The sequence below is a fragment of the Myotis daubentonii genome, chromosome 14 (genome assembly GCF_963259705.1).
Source record: "Myotis daubentonii chromosome 14, mMyoDau2.1, whole genome shotgun sequence".
NCBI lineage: Eukaryota > Metazoa > Chordata > Mammalia > Chiroptera > Vespertilionidae > Myotis > Myotis daubentonii.
In genome coordinates, this window is record NC_081853.1 from 8598962 (window position 1) to 8615376 (window position 16415).

The 16415-nt window shown below is 45.8% G+C and overlaps 1 protein-coding gene across 8 annotated transcripts in view; it reads right to left on the minus strand.

The window, feature by feature from the left end:
• The window catches only part of LOC132215223 (uncharacterized), a 147636-nt gene that overhangs the window by 19154 nt on the left and 112067 nt on the right, over positions 1-16415 (minus strand). For 6 of the 8 annotated variants that reach the window (XR_009448478.1, XR_009448482.1, XR_009448479.1 and 3 more), the window contains one exon: positions 8022-10738. The exons of 1 other annotated variant lie outside the window; for it this stretch is intronic. Coding sequence is in view for 1 of the 7 variants with exons in the window: in XM_059663053.1 (XP_059519036.1) it covers positions 10530-10738 (209 nt within the window). In the remaining 6 variants the exon portion in view is untranslated. Of the gene's footprint in view, positions 1-8021; positions 10739-14201; positions 15711-16415 lie in introns of those variants that run through there. One more of the 8 variants, XR_009448484.1, reaches the window with a different exon arrangement.

Below are 16415 nucleotides of genomic sequence, written 5' to 3' on the forward strand. Positions count from 1 at the left end.
GGAGAAGGGTGAACAGTAGACCTGGGAAGGCAAACGGAAGTATCCAGCACAACTCCCAGTATTTTCACACAGCCCAGTCAGAGCAGAGCTTTGAATTCTGTAGCTATCGAGTAAGTGGTTGCTAGACATGCATTAAAGCAAGTCAAATTCATGTTCTTATTAGAAACAGTGTGAGTGTATACCTAAAGAATGGGAAGAGAGAGTAACTTGTATTTATTGGGTGTCTGTGCTATCCCAGACGTCATTTTGGGTGGTTTGCATATGGCATCTCAGTTAATTCTCAGAAGGACAATATGTCGTATACACATATGTCACCATCCTACAGATAAAAACATTAGTATTAAACAACTTCAATTACTTCTCAAAAGTCATATAGCGAGTATGTGACTGAGACAGTATTCAGACCAGCTCTGACTAAATTCAAAGTCCCTGCTCATTTCCCCATTGCATGTAAGGTGCCCATGATTGTCGATAATTTGAGAGCTGAAGGCTGGCATGCGTGAATCTTCAGTTAGTGCACATATATCCATGAGATATTTGGAGAACAAAGGGTCCAGGCCACAAGGGTCGGAAATGTCACATGTCTACCAACCAACATGCCCTCAATGCACACTGGTCTAATGTCTTCAAAAATGTGCCACACTTTTAGAAATCTCACCGTGTATTTGCATATTGCTCTCTCTGCCTAGAATATCCTCTCCCAACCTCCCCTCCCCACCATTTTCACCAATCAAAATTTACTTATCCTTCAAGGTACGACACCGTTGTTATCTTTCTGAAAAACCTGATTTCTAGATGTCTTAGAATTAATGGCTTCTCGTCTTTGTTCTCCAAATATCTCATGTAGAACATCTATTCCCATTAGGATTTTATGATAACAATGTGTGTGTGTGTTTCTCCTTGTTCCTTAGCCTGTGTAGTTGACATTTGTGAGGTTTTCCTTCATATTGTCCTGAATTCTCTTTGGGGAGGGACCCCCTCCTCCACTCTCCATCCCTGTGGTTACTTTGGTGCCATTTCTATTCCAACTCCAAGAATGCCCATGCGACCCAGGGTTGGCAGGTCAGAGTACAACCTCCACCTGGACTCAGTGATTGGCTTGGGAATGGGTCCATGACCAATCACAGCCAATCAAGGCTAATCCTTAGACTTCTGCTGGAATGAGCAAGAGAAAGGAGTTGGTGGAACAGATGGCAGGAATCTTTTTCTTTTCTTTTTTTGTTTCTGTTTTAATTTGAATCAGACAACATAAAATCTGGAGCCAACATATAGAGAGAACCTGTGTATTAGAGAAGCAGACACAGAAGAAACGGGAGAAGAGGCCAAATCCTGATGGCATTTGCTTGAATCGCTTGATTTACCCAGTGCTACTCCATGTTTTCCTAAAGTATACAAGCTGATACATTTAAGTTTTCAGATACTTACAACCCCAAACTCCCAACCATAACTGCCTAACAGACCATCTGGTGTATTGGAAATGCTCAGAAGTCATTCACTGAACTAATTAAATTGAGTCCTTAGAAACTGCTATTTGTGCATGTATCTATGTCTTGAAACCCAAATCAAGACCATCAGGGTCACACTCTTCCATTTGGTCTCAGGACCATACTTGAAAAGTGTTTGCTAAATACAGAGAGAACTCATGTTCTCCTGTCGCACGTGACAATCAGAGGGAAGGTGCTGAAGAATGTGTTGGGTAGCCAGGGCCAAGCCTGATGTTTTCAAGGTGTTGAAAACTTATGATGAGCCTGCTGATCTTTTCAATCCATCTGCTAACCTGCTCTGGGATCAATTGGCACTTTCTGTCTTTCTGTGTATGTGGAGGGGGTGGGGGGTGGAGGGGAAGGCTGGTGAGAGAGGCGGGGGCAGTGTTTTGAATACTGTTTCCTACTCTGTAGGAAAAATAAGAGTAAGATTTTCCTTTCTAAAATCCTGTTATTTATTTCTCATCCCATTTCATCTGTCCCTGGGCATTCTGCAACCATACAAGACATTTTTTATTTTTATTTTTTTAGTCTCTGAACTACTCAGAATCATTTCTTTAATTTTCACATAATCCAAAGCAATGGGCTCAAATAAGCCAGACCAGACCAGGGGTGGTAGGTCAGCCTTCCCAGGAATCTGAAATTAGAGCAGAGATAGAGAATGGAGTTGGTTCCGTCACTCCATGTGCCTGGAACTACAACATGTGGGCTTGGGAGCTGTGGGTGGGCATCTCTCCCCACCACATGGGAAGAGGAACAGGGAAGATGAGGCACAAACATGAAGCAGATGTGCAGATATGAGCAGACAGGGAGTGTGCTCCCTGGTTGTTCCTGCCATCCCTCTGGTTAAGTATTCTAGAATTTTCTGAGCCTTCACTGCATTCCTGCTCACAATTTCAGTGCAACAACTCTGCATCTTTATACTACATCATCATTTTTTGTGTGTGTCTTTTTCAAGCAACCAAAAAAAAAAAAATACAAGCCTTCATACATTAGCCAAAAAATTCATAAGATGGGGAATTACCTAGGTGAGAAGAAATATCACAGTTAATAGAAACAAAACAAAAATCATCAAGCAGAGTTGGCTACAGTCACCCTAAAATCATTAAAGAGACGTCTCTCAGCTCCAAGAAGAGAAAAAGCAAGCTGCTGAGCCAGCCAGCTGTGCAGAACTGAAATAGAATGGATGCACTCCATGGATTCACATAGTTGCTGAAAGCGAATGTCTTTCTGCAGCTGAGCCATGAAATGTATTCCCAGTTACAAATTCCTTTCCAAGTCCTATCCCATGACTCCAGGAAGGTGTCTGCACACCAAAGCAGCTCGCAAGCCCAGAGATGTCATGTTTGCATCAGCACTGGCATGTAGACGAGTGTTTAGATGGCCCATTAAGTAAGTGCCTCTGACCAGTATGGCGTACATCTGGTGATGTGACAGCCCAACCCAGCCTCTATAGTGTTGGGAAACCCCAGCTTGGCTCATTAAGGAGAAACAGGCATGATTATTGTGTCAAAACACATTATTGTATTTTATTCTGCCATTGCATTTGTGTATTGGCATTGGATGGAGCTCAAGAGATGTTAGGTTATGAAATCTGCATTTCCTGCTCCTCTTTGTTTTGAAAATGTGTGTCATGATATAGATGAGGAACATCAGCTTCTGGCCAATTCTCCCCAACCCACAAATGGACTAGCATCCTAATCAAAAATGTCTATCCCCGCTCTTTTGATTTTGCTGTGTTTTCCGAGCAAACAAGCTACTGAAAAAAGAAAAAGAAAGCATGTCCCTTTTACCCTAAACAGAAAAAGAAATGACCTTTCCCTCACATTAATTGAAAGATGGCTGTCCACATTACTGGACATCCTTTGCAAATATCTGGACAAAAGTACAACTGGTACATTTATGAAGCCTGCAAATGATTTCAAATGGGCAAATGCTTTTTCCTTATCAATGACAGTGGGTCAGGCAGCCAGGCTCAGCACAGCACCAGGGAGGGACAGGATGCAATAGAGAAAGTGCATTTGTGAGGAAGGCAGAAGGAGCTGTGAATATCAATCTGAAATGCAGACGCAGAGTGAATGGACAGGTGCGCCTTGAAAACTCGCTCACCAAGCCCACCAGGGCCTGAGTGGACAGCCAGTTAGACAACCCAGGGCTGGGGAGTGAGCACTGAGCTATTTTTAGTCCCACAAGTAGAGCCATTGTGTTTCAAAACAGATAGTCTTTTCTTCCAGAACTTTAATAAGACCGCACCTGACATAAGGTGTTCAGTTCTGGAATGACGTTCAAAAAAAATAACAATAATAAAAACTCCTATATGTAATATTTCAGGCTTTTTTATTTTCAAGAAAGAAATGCAGCCACCTTGATTTTTAGCAATTCTTAGCAATATAGACCTGCTTTATTGCCTGGGATCATCTTTGAGTGCATTAGAAAGAAATGTGTATGCCTAGGTAGCACCTCAAAATTACCATCTTCAAACCCAAGCTCTGGTGTCCTCCCCGCCACCCCCAGCAAACCTGCCCTTTCCTCGGCGTCTGGCTGGGTTATTGGAATTCCATCCTTCCAGTGACTCAGGCTCCAGAGCGAGCCTGGACTCTGCTCCTTCTCTCACACCACACAGCCCATTCCTTAGCAAATCCTTTGGCTCCCGCTTCAAAATACATCCCGATCCTGACAGGCGGCATGATCTCCATTGCTGCAACGCTGACCCAGGCCGCCAGATCTCCTGCCCAGTCTGGCTCTCTGCTTCCATCCAAATGAAGTTCAGATCGTGTCACTTTTCTTCTCACAAGTCCCCAGTGGCTTCCCAAATCAGCATGTCACAGCTAACAATGCCCCTTGTGGCCCAGCGTCCCTTACCTCCTCCCCTGCTGCACACCTGCAGCCATAGCGGGCACCTTGCTGTTCCTGTACCACACGGGGCGATGCTGTCTTTGTACCTGCGATTCCCTCTGCCTGGAATTCTCCTGCCCAGACACCCACATGTCCGGTCCCTCACGCCTTCACTCCGAAGTCACCTTGTGGTGAGGACTTCCTCTCACCCCAATGAAAATCCAACCCACATTCACAGCACACACCCTTCCCCCTCCCCCTGCGTTATCTTTCTTCATTGTCCCTACTATCAGCAAACAAGCTATGTATCCTTGTGTGTTTCTTGTTTGTCTCTTCTCTGACAGACACACCCCAAATATACATTCCTGCCATCATGTGCTCTGTTTAATTCCCACGCTCAGAAGAGTGCTGAACGCACAGAAGGGGCTCCATAAGTATTTGCTGGGAAATGGAATGCAACTTGATGCCTGTTGGCATGTTGGCAATGCTTGCTTTCATAATCAAAATGCTTGATTAGAGCCAGTAAATTCTAGAAACATCTAAGTTCAAATCCAAAGAGCAGCTCGGTAGCAGAGTGAATTACGCGTTTAAAACAGCGTCCTTTGTCCCCCAGTGCAAGTGACCTCCACTCAGAGCTACACAGCATTGTTTTCTAAGCTGGCACCAGTTTCCAGCCAGAAGGCTACCCTATTGTGTTTCTAATCAGCAGGGAATGGATCTGCACAAGCATGCAGGCCTCAGCTGAGGGGCTCGACTAATAAGCTTGAGAAGTGAGGAGAGTGATGCTCAGAAAAGTGAACTGAGCAGAAAGAACACTCATCCCAGGATCAGACAGGAGTGAGCACCGTCAGGCCACGTTCTCAGCACTTAACCTGTATGAACTTGTTTAGCATTGACAACAACCTTAGGAGACAGAAACTACTGTTTTTATTCCCATTATATAGATGGGAAAACTAAGGCTGAGAAAGTGGGAATAATGTTCCCAAGGCCCTTCATGTCCTAGAAAATGGTGGCGAGACCCCAGGCAGATCAGGCTCAGAGTCTAGGTTCTTGCACATGGTGCCAGCCAGGAGTACGCAAGCTTTTGGTCTCAGGAACCCCTTCGCTACTAAAAAGAGTGAGGACTCCACACAGCTTTGTTTATGGGTGTCATGCCTATCAATATTTATTGTATTCAAAATCTCAACTAAGACATTTAAAACTATTTCTTCATTAACTCATTTAAAACAAACAATAAACTCATTATATGTTAACATAACATATTTTAAAAGAAATAATTATATTTTCCAAAACAAATAACATTTGGCAGAAAGAGAAGCATTGTTCCACATTTACTGTCTGACTTAATAGAAGACAGTGTGGTGGTCACGCCTGCTTCTGCCTTCGGCCTGCCAGGATATGTTGTGTTGATTAAAGCGTATGAGGAAAATCTAGCTTCACATACATCTATGTCTAGAAGAGAAGGGCACCGTTCAATAGCTCTTCCAGGGAATAATCGCTGTTCTTTTTTAGTACACAAAACCTGACAGGTCCTATTTTTGTAGAGGCTAATTATAATGTAGAATCTGGAGCTATATTTATGAACTTCACCCTCTGTTATAGTAAAACCCATTTGTACTTTCAATGGTTCTTTTACCCAGGCATGACTTTTTTTAACCATATGCACTAGACCAGAGGTCCTCAAACTTTTTAAACAGGGGGCCAGTTCACTGTCCCTCAGACATTCCACACTTGCGCACTGCGGGCCCGGGACGAGTCGGCTGCTAAGCAGGACAGGCAGCGACGGCCTGGATAAATGTTTTCGGCGGGCCGCATGTGGCCCGCGGGCCGTAGTTTGAGGACCCCTGCACTAGACAGTTGGAAGATACTAGTTCACCAAGCTTTGCAGATCTTCTACTAGTTCATCATGTCACTGCTCTCATGTTAAAAAGGCTTTAAGAAAGTTGACAAGATCATGGTAGCAGAAACAAGTTTTCCAATAGTCTAACTTGTGCTTGGAAGCCCCAACTGTAATTTCAGGTTATTGTCCCAGGGGCCTTTATGATCGTGGAGATCACATATGTGTCCAGTTACAGTTTTATCTTCTGAAATTTCATTGTTTTGTGTGTGTGTTTCACAGAAGTCCTCATATCTCCAGGGAAAATGTTACTGCCACTTACACAATTAACATCATTAATAACAAACTGAATCTTTTTCTGAGGCACCAACAGTTTCACTCGCCATTGCTTCTGAGCCAGCAGTGCAAGTGTCAACACAATAGAAAAGGTAAATAGTGTGTTGGTGTTAATTGTGCAAAGGGTTTTGACCACACAGTCCCCTGAAAGGCCTTGGGCGTGATGACTGATGGCAGGTCCACAGGCCACCCTCTGAGGGCTGCTGTGCTAGGTGAACGCCCTCTCACAGCCCTCCCCTCCCCCTTACAAATGGTGCCACTTTAGCTTCTCCAGGCTGCAGTTTCCTCACCTGTCAAATGCAGGTCTGCAAACTTAACTCTGATCTTACGAAAGCAGCTTGAAAATGTGAGATGATCATCTGTTAAGCTTGAAAAGTAGTCGCTGCCATGACCATTGTCCAGGCCACAGCGAGGCATTGGCAAAGCTAGAACCCAAACTGCTATTCCCAACCTCGCCCAGTGCTTCCCGTCCATCACTGTCCATCACCTCAGCAGGAGCAGCCCTGGCTCCTCCCTGAGCTGTTACAACAAGAAGCAAAGCCACCCATTCCGTTGATTGAATTGATTCAGTGGTCTCCCAGCTAAGGTCCTAGATGATAAACGGAAGCAGTTAAGTGGAGGCATTAGGAATATGTATGACCTGCTTTGGGGTCCTGAATTTGCTCTGTCCTAGATGTGTGACCTTGTGTATAAGTTCTCTGAGCTTCAGTTCTCTCCTCTGTAACATTGGATGATAGGAGCAACTACCCTACAAGATTGGATGGGAATGAAATGAGATAATGCGAAGGAATAATAAAGTACCAGCCCAACGTAAATGCTCAACAATGGTTAGCTGCTTGCTATTATAACAATTATTGTTATTTCTTCCTCGCTCAGCTCAATATCACTTTCTCAAGGGGCCTCTCTGGCCCCGCGATGAAGGCACCCCACTTTAAGATCTCATCACTCCTTCTTTGGGTTGAATATAGTTGCACTATTATATTCAATATGTGGTTATTTGATGAATGTTTACCATACACACTAGGCTCTAAGCTCAACAAAGACAGGGATGGGGTCTGTTATGCTCATTATTTTATCCCCAACACTCAGCTCAGTGCTCAGCATAAAGCATTCTTATAAATACTTGTCGAAGGAATTAATGAAATAGCAAAGTCACTAGCTCGACAAAGCATGGTGTTACTCCATTACATAACTCAGCGGAACTTCCTCCAGCACTTGGCACTTGAAGTATGATCTGTGGACCAGGAGTGGCTGCCTAACTGGACAGCTTGTTGGAAATGCAGAGCCTTGGATCTCACTCCAGACCTACAGAGTCTAAACATGCACTTTAACAAAATCCCAGGTAATTGATTTGCTCATAAAAGTTTTAGAAGGAGAGAGAGGGAGATGGAGGAAGAGGGGGAGAGAAGGAAAAGAAGAGGAGAGAAAAAGGAAGTAAGGGGAGGGGAGGGGAGAGGAGAGGAGGAGAGGGGAGAAGAGGAGAGAGGAGAGGAGGAGAGGGGAATGGAGGGGAGAGAAGGGGAGGGAGGGGAGAGAAGGGGAGGGGAGGGGAGGGGAGGGGAGAGAAAGGAAGAGAAGACAATCAGTAAATTTCCTGGGTAAAGCAAGGCTCCCTTCCACAATCCCAGGTCTCATTACATTCCCAATACAAACATTATTACAAATATTACCATTTCTAAAAGCCAGCTGCATTTTAACTTTTTTCAGCCCCGCCAGGCCAGGCTGTTCTTATTTCCTATTCACATATGATTTTTTCCAGAAGACTGTTTTGGCCTCAGTTGAAGAATTTATTTCAGACACTTTACATTGAAAATATTCTCTGGAGGAGACAGAAACACCATCTGTGCCCGCTCCTGGAAAAACAGCCCCACACCATGGAGTGGGGTATCATGTTTGTTACAGAGTCGCCAGCTTCGAAAGCCTGATGATCCGCCACAACCTCAGAAAGAGGAAGGAAAACATCAGCTTCGCTTGTCCTGTAATAGCACAAACCGGCCTCATTCCAACATCCTAACGGGATTCTGTGGTAATATGCGTGGTACCCAGTTGACCCCTAAAAAAATTACAGCCTAGTTTTTTAATAAAAAGGTTATTATTTCTAGACTCGGTGCCCATTTTTGAATGGTACAGCCCACCCATTATTGGATAGCAATATACAAGAACTCAAAGAGATCCAAGGAATGGCTCCTTTGCCTGTGTTTGATCTTACTCATTTTGTGGGACATAATTTCAATTCCCTTCGCTGCAGGTCCGCCGCTTCCCAGGGGAGAAATGGGCCTGGCCAGAGGCAACTCTGACTCCAGTGGAACCTCCTTCCAGCAGCGCATTGGCCTGGCGAGACCTGAATCTGAGCACCGATCATTGTGGATGGCATTTGAATTTGCTGCTGCTCGTGCTCCCAGGCTTTTACTTACCTGGACTCTGCTCTCTTTGACTCTCTCCCTTTAGTCTCCTACAGATCTGAGGAATGTCTGCCCTGAGAAACAGTCAAGTTGCAGAATGTGTAGAACTAATTCCTAGAGTGGGTCTGCCCCTCTGGTCATGGTGTCCACTCCCCTAATTGTTCATTGGGTTCATGCAGGGTCACCCACACCCACTTGTGTTGAGAAGAGGATGGAATGAGGGAACAAGACAGATCCAAGCTGAAATGATAGCCTGCCCTGATGGTCTAGTCCAGTGGTCGGCAAACTCGTTAGTCAACAGAGGCAAATATCAACAGTATAACGATTGAAATTTCTTTTGAGAGCCAAATTTTTTAAACTTAAACTATATAGGTAGGTACACTGTTATTAACTTAATTAGGGTACTCCTAAGCTGGCCTTTGCTAAAAATGTCCTCAATCTGATTGAGGTACGTTCGCTGAGGTCGACCCCTTCCAACTCTCCCATCCATACTCGTCTTGTATACTTGTTTCGTCTATCTCCTTTCATTCATCCTCTCTATATGCCCAAACCATCTCAACATACCTTTCTCAGTCCTCGACACTACATCTTCTTTCACTCCACAATGTTCCCTAAAATTAACTTAATAAACTTTACTTAAAGTTTTAAGTCAACTTTGCATTGTACATGCGTGCCCTCACGTGGTATTTTGTGGAAAAGCCCCACTCAAGGGGCCAAAGAGCCTCATGTGGCTCGAGAGCCGCGGTTTGCCGACCACTGGTCTAGTCTAACCAGGGGCCCACCGGGCCATTTTCTTCATCTGTAGACACAACCAACAGACTCCATCGGTTCCTTGGGGGAGAGCAGTCCGCAGCCCAGTGTGATGTGAAGACACTGCGCTTCGGAGTCACAGAGCTCAGAGCTGGAATCCTGGCTCTCACGCCTGAGAGCTCTGCCTCCTTGGAAACTTGCACTCTATTACCTAAGCCTGATTTTCCTAATCTCGAAAAAAAATAGCTAGTATTACCTGTCTTGTGGGGATTAAAGGAGATTTTTGTTACATAATGCCCCTGGCATGTGGGCAAGGCTCAGGAAGTGTTAGGTGCCCTTCCCTCCCCACCTCTTTGCTGACTGTACCAGGATATATTTCCTTGCTCCTAAAAATGCTACTGGGAAAAAGAAAAGAAGAAAGGGGGAGGAGCAAAGGAAAAGAGGTTGGGGGAGAAGAAAGTGAGTGAGCTGGTGTTTCCCTACCAGCGTGATGTACAGGGAACTTGGCTGTGTAACAGATGGAGAAGTCGTGGGTACAAGAATTCTCTTTCCATCGTGAAGCCTACCATAGGCTGTTCACTGTTTGATTTCCCCCATTCGCCATTTTAGCATGATTTACCTTTTAAAATTCCTCAGTGCCTCTCCACACAGTTACCATAGAAATGAACGCTTTCTGCCACCACACACTTCACGTTGGTCCCGGCCGGGGCTGGGAAGAGGACTCCTGTGGCTTCCAGTTGAAGCTTTGTGAGCTGCTCTGGTGTCGCTGGGACCCTGTCCTAAGAAGCCACCCCCTTGCCATCACACTTGGGCTACTTTATCGGAAAAGCAATGCCGAGGAGAGGGAAACACTCGGAAATTGATGGGGAGTCCGGAAAAGCAGTCTTAATCCACGGAGCTCCTGGTGCCAGGCCCAAGACAATCTCTAAATTGCGCTGAGAGGACAGCAGGCTCAGTGTCTGCCTGGGGTTTCCGCAGCTCAGAGTCCAGCTGACCGGAGGCTCCCCTCCTGTAGTCCAGTCCTCCTCCGGGGCAGTATGGATGGATGAGGTTGGTTTGCCCAGAGTGAGGGCATGAGGGGGGAGCTGTGTAGACTGGGAGACAAAATTGAAAGTTAAGGGCCATTCAGCTGCTACCAGCTTCATCAATATGCTATTACTGATGCCACCTGATTTAGGCATCATCCTATTCCAGAAGTCCTACCCCCCTGAATGTTACATTACAGCACACTTCTATAGATCCTTCATTTCTTTTACTATGCTCACACCACCAGCAGCGGTCTCACCATACCTTAATTTAATGAAAAATGGCAAGACCTTCACAGTTTCTTAATTACGTATCATGAGCCACAGTGAGTAGAAACTATGGCTGCACATGGGAATCACCTGGGAGTCCCCATGCCCAGTACATACATCATATCAATTGATACATCATATCAATTAATTTGGAAGTTAGACAAGCATCAGATTTTTAAAAATTGATTTTTAGAGAGAGGAAGGGAGAGAGAGAGAGAGAGAGGGGGGGGGGGAAACATTGATCAGTTGCCTCTTGCATGTACCCAAGTGGGAATCAAATCCACAACCCGGGCATGTGCCGACTGGGAACCGAACCCACCACCTTTTCGTGTACAGGATGATGCTCCAACCAATTAAGCCACATGGCCGGGGTAGTTTTTTGGGTTTTTTTTTTTTTTTTAAGCATCCCAGGCAATTCTAATGTGAAATCAAGTTTGAGAACCAATCATAGTTTGACGGTGGTGTGAGTGGATGGGGGGTGAACAGACCTCCAGCAGGAGTCTCGGTATTCATCGATCCTTGCACCAGGCAGCTCAAGGAGGCAACGCAAAAATCCTTTGCTCCTTTTCGCATCTTATGAGACACTCTATGTAAAGTCATATTTGCTCATCATATGAGTAGCAAGTGTCTGAGAAAGTACAGTAGAGAAGCCTAGAGTCCTGATCATTTAAAATTCTTCACAAACATGTACATTCACCTTCTGTGTACCAAGCACAATGCAAGTTGTTAGTGATGGGATGATGGAACTATTTTAATTAGCAATAGCAACCAGCATTCACTGAGTACCTATTCTGAGCAGGTCCTGTGCTGAGTGCTGTAAACATATTTTGAATTTAATCATCCCATAAACACAGAGGTTCATACTATTAGCATTTCCTTACTCTCATTTGGGAGTTAGACACAAGCATCAGATTTTTAAAAACTGATTTTTAGAGAGAGGAAGGGAGAGTCAAGGAAGTTGAATAACTCGCCCACAGTTACACAGCTAGCACATGTCAGAGTGAGACTCCGCCAGAGATTTGAAATCTCACTTGGCAGCAATGAGGCAGGTAAAGGAGGCAGTACCCCACTTTTTCACCACGATTTTTGTTATTTTATTTTGGTATCACCAGAACTAACTTAATGACAGGCCCGTGGTCTTTTGTACACAATCTTTGCTGAATTAGACATTTTCCTGCTCTCTCAGCCTGGTTTAGAAAATGGAGATATGATGACTGTGATATAATGTATTAGTGGCTGTCTGAAGTGTTGTCAGAGCACAAATAAGGGGCAATTAATTCTACTTAGGTGGAGAAGGTGGTGTCAGGGAGGCGTACAAATAAGAGAGGGTATTTTGGGGACGAGCCTGCTCGGCAGAAAAGAGAGAAGCCCGCCAAGTGCAGGGAATGGGAGGACAAAACGCACAGGCATGAAAATGTGAGGAATTTTGAGGAAATGATCAGCCTCTATCAGTGGTTCTCAAACTTAAGTGTGCATTGGAATCACCTGGAGGCTCCTGACAACACAGCAGCTGGGCCCAGTTCCCACAGCTGATTGGGTAGGACTGTGAGAGACCAAGAGTTTGCATTTCTAATGAGCTCTCAGGTGTTCCCCGATCCCTGTCCAGGGACCACACTTTGTTGAGAGCCCTGGTCTGCACAGGAGGATCATCTGGAACCCTCCCTCCCCCCCCCCCCACTAGTGTGTGTGTGCCTGAGAGGCATGCCAAAGTCAGCAAGACTTGCACCAGAAGAAAATTCCCCAAAGAGCTGAGGATTTCTTCTTTTCCTGCAAGGAGTGGTGGTTAAATTTTACTGTTGGTTTTGGGAGCAATTCATGCTGAAGCTGCCCAGTGGGAGGAAGCGGAGAAACCACAACTCGGGGCTGAAAGAGGGAGGCCGGGATTTTATTGCATTTCTGCCCCATCAGTGCCCCTATTCACATGCTAGCGAGGGCCTGCGGCTACAGACTTGAAGCACACTAGCTCTTTTGTTGTTCCAGCCAATGTTTGTGCCCGATTTGCAGGGAAGATGGCATTTTTTTCACAGCCCTGCCTCCAGTTTTGGGCCTGTGTCCGCTGACCACAGGTGAGTTCTTGTTTTATCACCAAGATGATCTGTTGACGCCAGTGGTCACAACAGGCAAGAGGACAGGACGTGTGGGGACTGCTCTCCCATCCAGGGAAAGGACAGGGTGCTGGAAGGCCAGGGTAAGTTGGATGGGGTTGAGACAAATGACATCCTTGTGAAATTCTTCCTTTTCCTCCACTTCTAATTCAATTAGCATGCTTCGCTTCTCTCATTTTCCAGGATGAAAAATCTAGGTTGCTCTCCAACCCCTCAGAGAAAGTCCTGCCTCCAATTCTGGAAGCTCTCTCTCTCTCTTCCTCTCTCTCAACCCCTGACCCCTCTAGGACCGATGCCAACTAGATCCAGAGATCATATTTGTCCCATAATCGGGGAACATGAAGCATCGCCCCACTTTTTCCACTAGGTCTCTTGGCTGGCTGAAGGCCAACAGCTGTATGTGTCACATTTCTGGAGGGAGCCCTTCCAAACCCCACCATTACTGCCAGGATGGACACAGGAGTGCGAATTGACTATCAGCAAAAGAGAAATGAAACCAACTCCTGTTGTTTGGATTCTGTGTTCCATCTTTGCTTTCACTTCGCATGCAATTCCCCGTTACTCCATTGCAATCTCCGGGAAAACTTCCAGCTGCCTACTGAGAGTCCACTTGGTTGCTAGCCAATATGGTACTGGAGATACTGGGTTTTCATTTCGGGATTTTCATTTTCTTGATGTTGGCTGGGAAGGAGGAGAAAGATGGACTAGAAAACCAACATCACCTGGACGTGTGAGCCTGGTGCCCAGGTGCCCGGGTGCCCGGAAGCCTGTGCTCCGTTTCTTTGGGGGATGGGAGATTTATTGTCAGTCCTTCGGATGGGACTCTGGCTTCCTTTCCAGAGATGAAGTATTTTTGTCCTCATGTCTATTGTCCCTCACAAGGACCCAATTAGGAGAGGTTGCCTCAACAGAGGAGGCTGATTAAATTCACAGATTTATTTCAAAACCACTTGGGGAATTGTGGAAAATGAGTTTCACTGCTGAGCTTCCTTGCTTAAAGAAAAAAACACACGCACGGAAAATCAAGCTGCGAGCCTGCACCTTGTATGATCCACCTCCCGCAGATCATAAAACATCCATTCTCCGCGTGCAGGCTCTCCTTCTCCAGAGGCAAGATGCGGCTGCCAGGCCCCTCGTGCCTGTGGGGCAGGCCCTGGCTCTGTGTGCACAGGTCGCAGGGGGAACCCTGACCCAGGAGCGGGCGGGGTGGACAGAGGCCTGCTGTCTAGGCCAGTGATGGCGAACCTATGACACGCGTGTCAGAGGTGACACGCGAACTCATTTTTTTGGTTGATTTTTCTTTGTTAAATGGCATTTAAATATATCAAATAAATATCAAAAATATAAGTCTTTGTTTCACTATGGTTGCAAATATCAAAACATTTCTATATGTGACATGGCACCAGAGTTAAGTTAGAGTTTTTCAAAATGCTGACAAGCCGAGCTCAAAAGGTTCGCCATCACTGGTCTAGGTGAAGAGGGTGGGCCACCCTTTGCACAGCTTGCACCAGTGTGAGTAGGCAGGCCTCGTTTGCACTGGGGTCCCAGAAAAGCGACTGTGACAAGGTGTGATGGGCATGAAATCAGATTTTTCCATAGAAATGAGGATGGCACTGAGGATGCCTTCCTGATCCCAAAATCTGATGCCCGGAATGTTACAGAAATAACCACAAGCTTTGCTTTCAAACTTAACTTTCTAAACAGGGTGTTCAAGACGGACATCCCCCGTCCAGAGTCCTCAGTTTTATGTATTGAAGGTGGCATTTCTCAAATTGTTTTCTGCAGAACACTAAGCTCACGGCGGCCCTGGAATACAAGGTTTGATGTGGCATAGTCGGGGCAGCACTGCCTGCTCCGTGCCCTGATTCTCAGTCCTTATTGACGTCTGAAAAGTCACCTCGAACTCTCAGAGAATGTCTACCGGAGCCAAGCCTTCCCAAGCGCTTTTATTTATTTATTTATGTTTATTGTTTAAAGTATTACATATGACTCCCGTTTCCCTGATTCGCTTTTACATTTTTTATCTCATCAAGTCTTCAAACAATAATCTCTGAGGTGAATACTAATTTATACCAGTTTACAGCTGAGGAAAGTGAGGCTTGGAGTAGGCCAATGCGTTGTCCTCCATTTAAAGGTGAAAAGGCGAAAGGTGGGGCCAGGGCTCAGATCCGCATTCCCACTCACAGTCTATGCTCTTCCAACGGTTCTCAACCTGTGGGTCGCGAACAATGAAAATACTTCCTGCATACCAGATATTTACATTACGATTCATAACAGTAGCAAAATTACAGTTATGAAGTAGCAACGAAAATAATTTTATGGTTGGGGGTCACCACAACATGAGGAACTGTATTAAAGGGTCGCGGCATTAGGAAGGTTGAGAACCACTCAGCTCAAGCACTTTCCCTGCTCATAGACTCCTCACAGCACTGTTTCTGTGTCTCCTTCTTACGCTTTTTTGCACAATAGCGTGCACTCCTAGCTGAGACAGTTGGTCACCTTTGTGGGTGTGTTTAGTTTTTATTCTTGTCATCACAGGGAGCCAGCTCGGTATCATTTCAGGAGCTCTCTTCCCCCGCAATGGACTTTCCTGCCTGGGTCTCCTTGGGCCTTTGTAGAACTGCTTGGAGCATGGTTTGGTGGGTTTTCATCTGTATTCTTGACAGCTTATGGATAAACAAAGATGTAAGGGAGACAGGATGTGTCTGCGTTTATTTACCCTGCCTCTGGCAAGGAGTTTGCCTCTGCGAAATGATGGAAGTGAGTAAAAAGTAAAAGCAAGATGAAAAATGATGCCCACGGGACACTTAGCTCTCGGGACTGAGATTTCTTGCTCCATTGGATCTCAACAACTATTAGTTGATAAGCTGTTTCAGCTGAGAGGAGTGGGAGGGGTGGGGGAAGGAGGAGGGACAGAATGAGAATGTCCCCTAGGAAATAGTTCATTAAACCTGGAAACCAGGCTGTCCTCCAATCCCCTTCTCAAGGCCAGGGTGAAGAACAGAGCTGGCCCACCTGGCCTTAGCAGAGCCAAACACTAGACACTGAGGACCACAGTGGAGAAAGATTGGCTATTTTATTCTGAATGGCGCCACCCAGGAGAACAGGAAGCCAATGTCAAAGCCTGAACCCCTTGGCAGCCTGTAAGATACAGGTCACATAAGGCAAAATCACAAGGCACCGTAGGTTAGGGATTCGGGTTTTAGGGTTGTGCTGGGAGCTGAGTCATCAGAGCTGAGGTGAGGGGGATGAATCTTCAGGTCGTGAGGACAGCTCTGAGGTCTATTCCCTTGTCCCCCTGTCTGTCTCACGGGGAAGTAGCCAGGGGGTCGTTCCACCTTCGGGCTCAGGAGCTGAAACCCAGCCCAGGC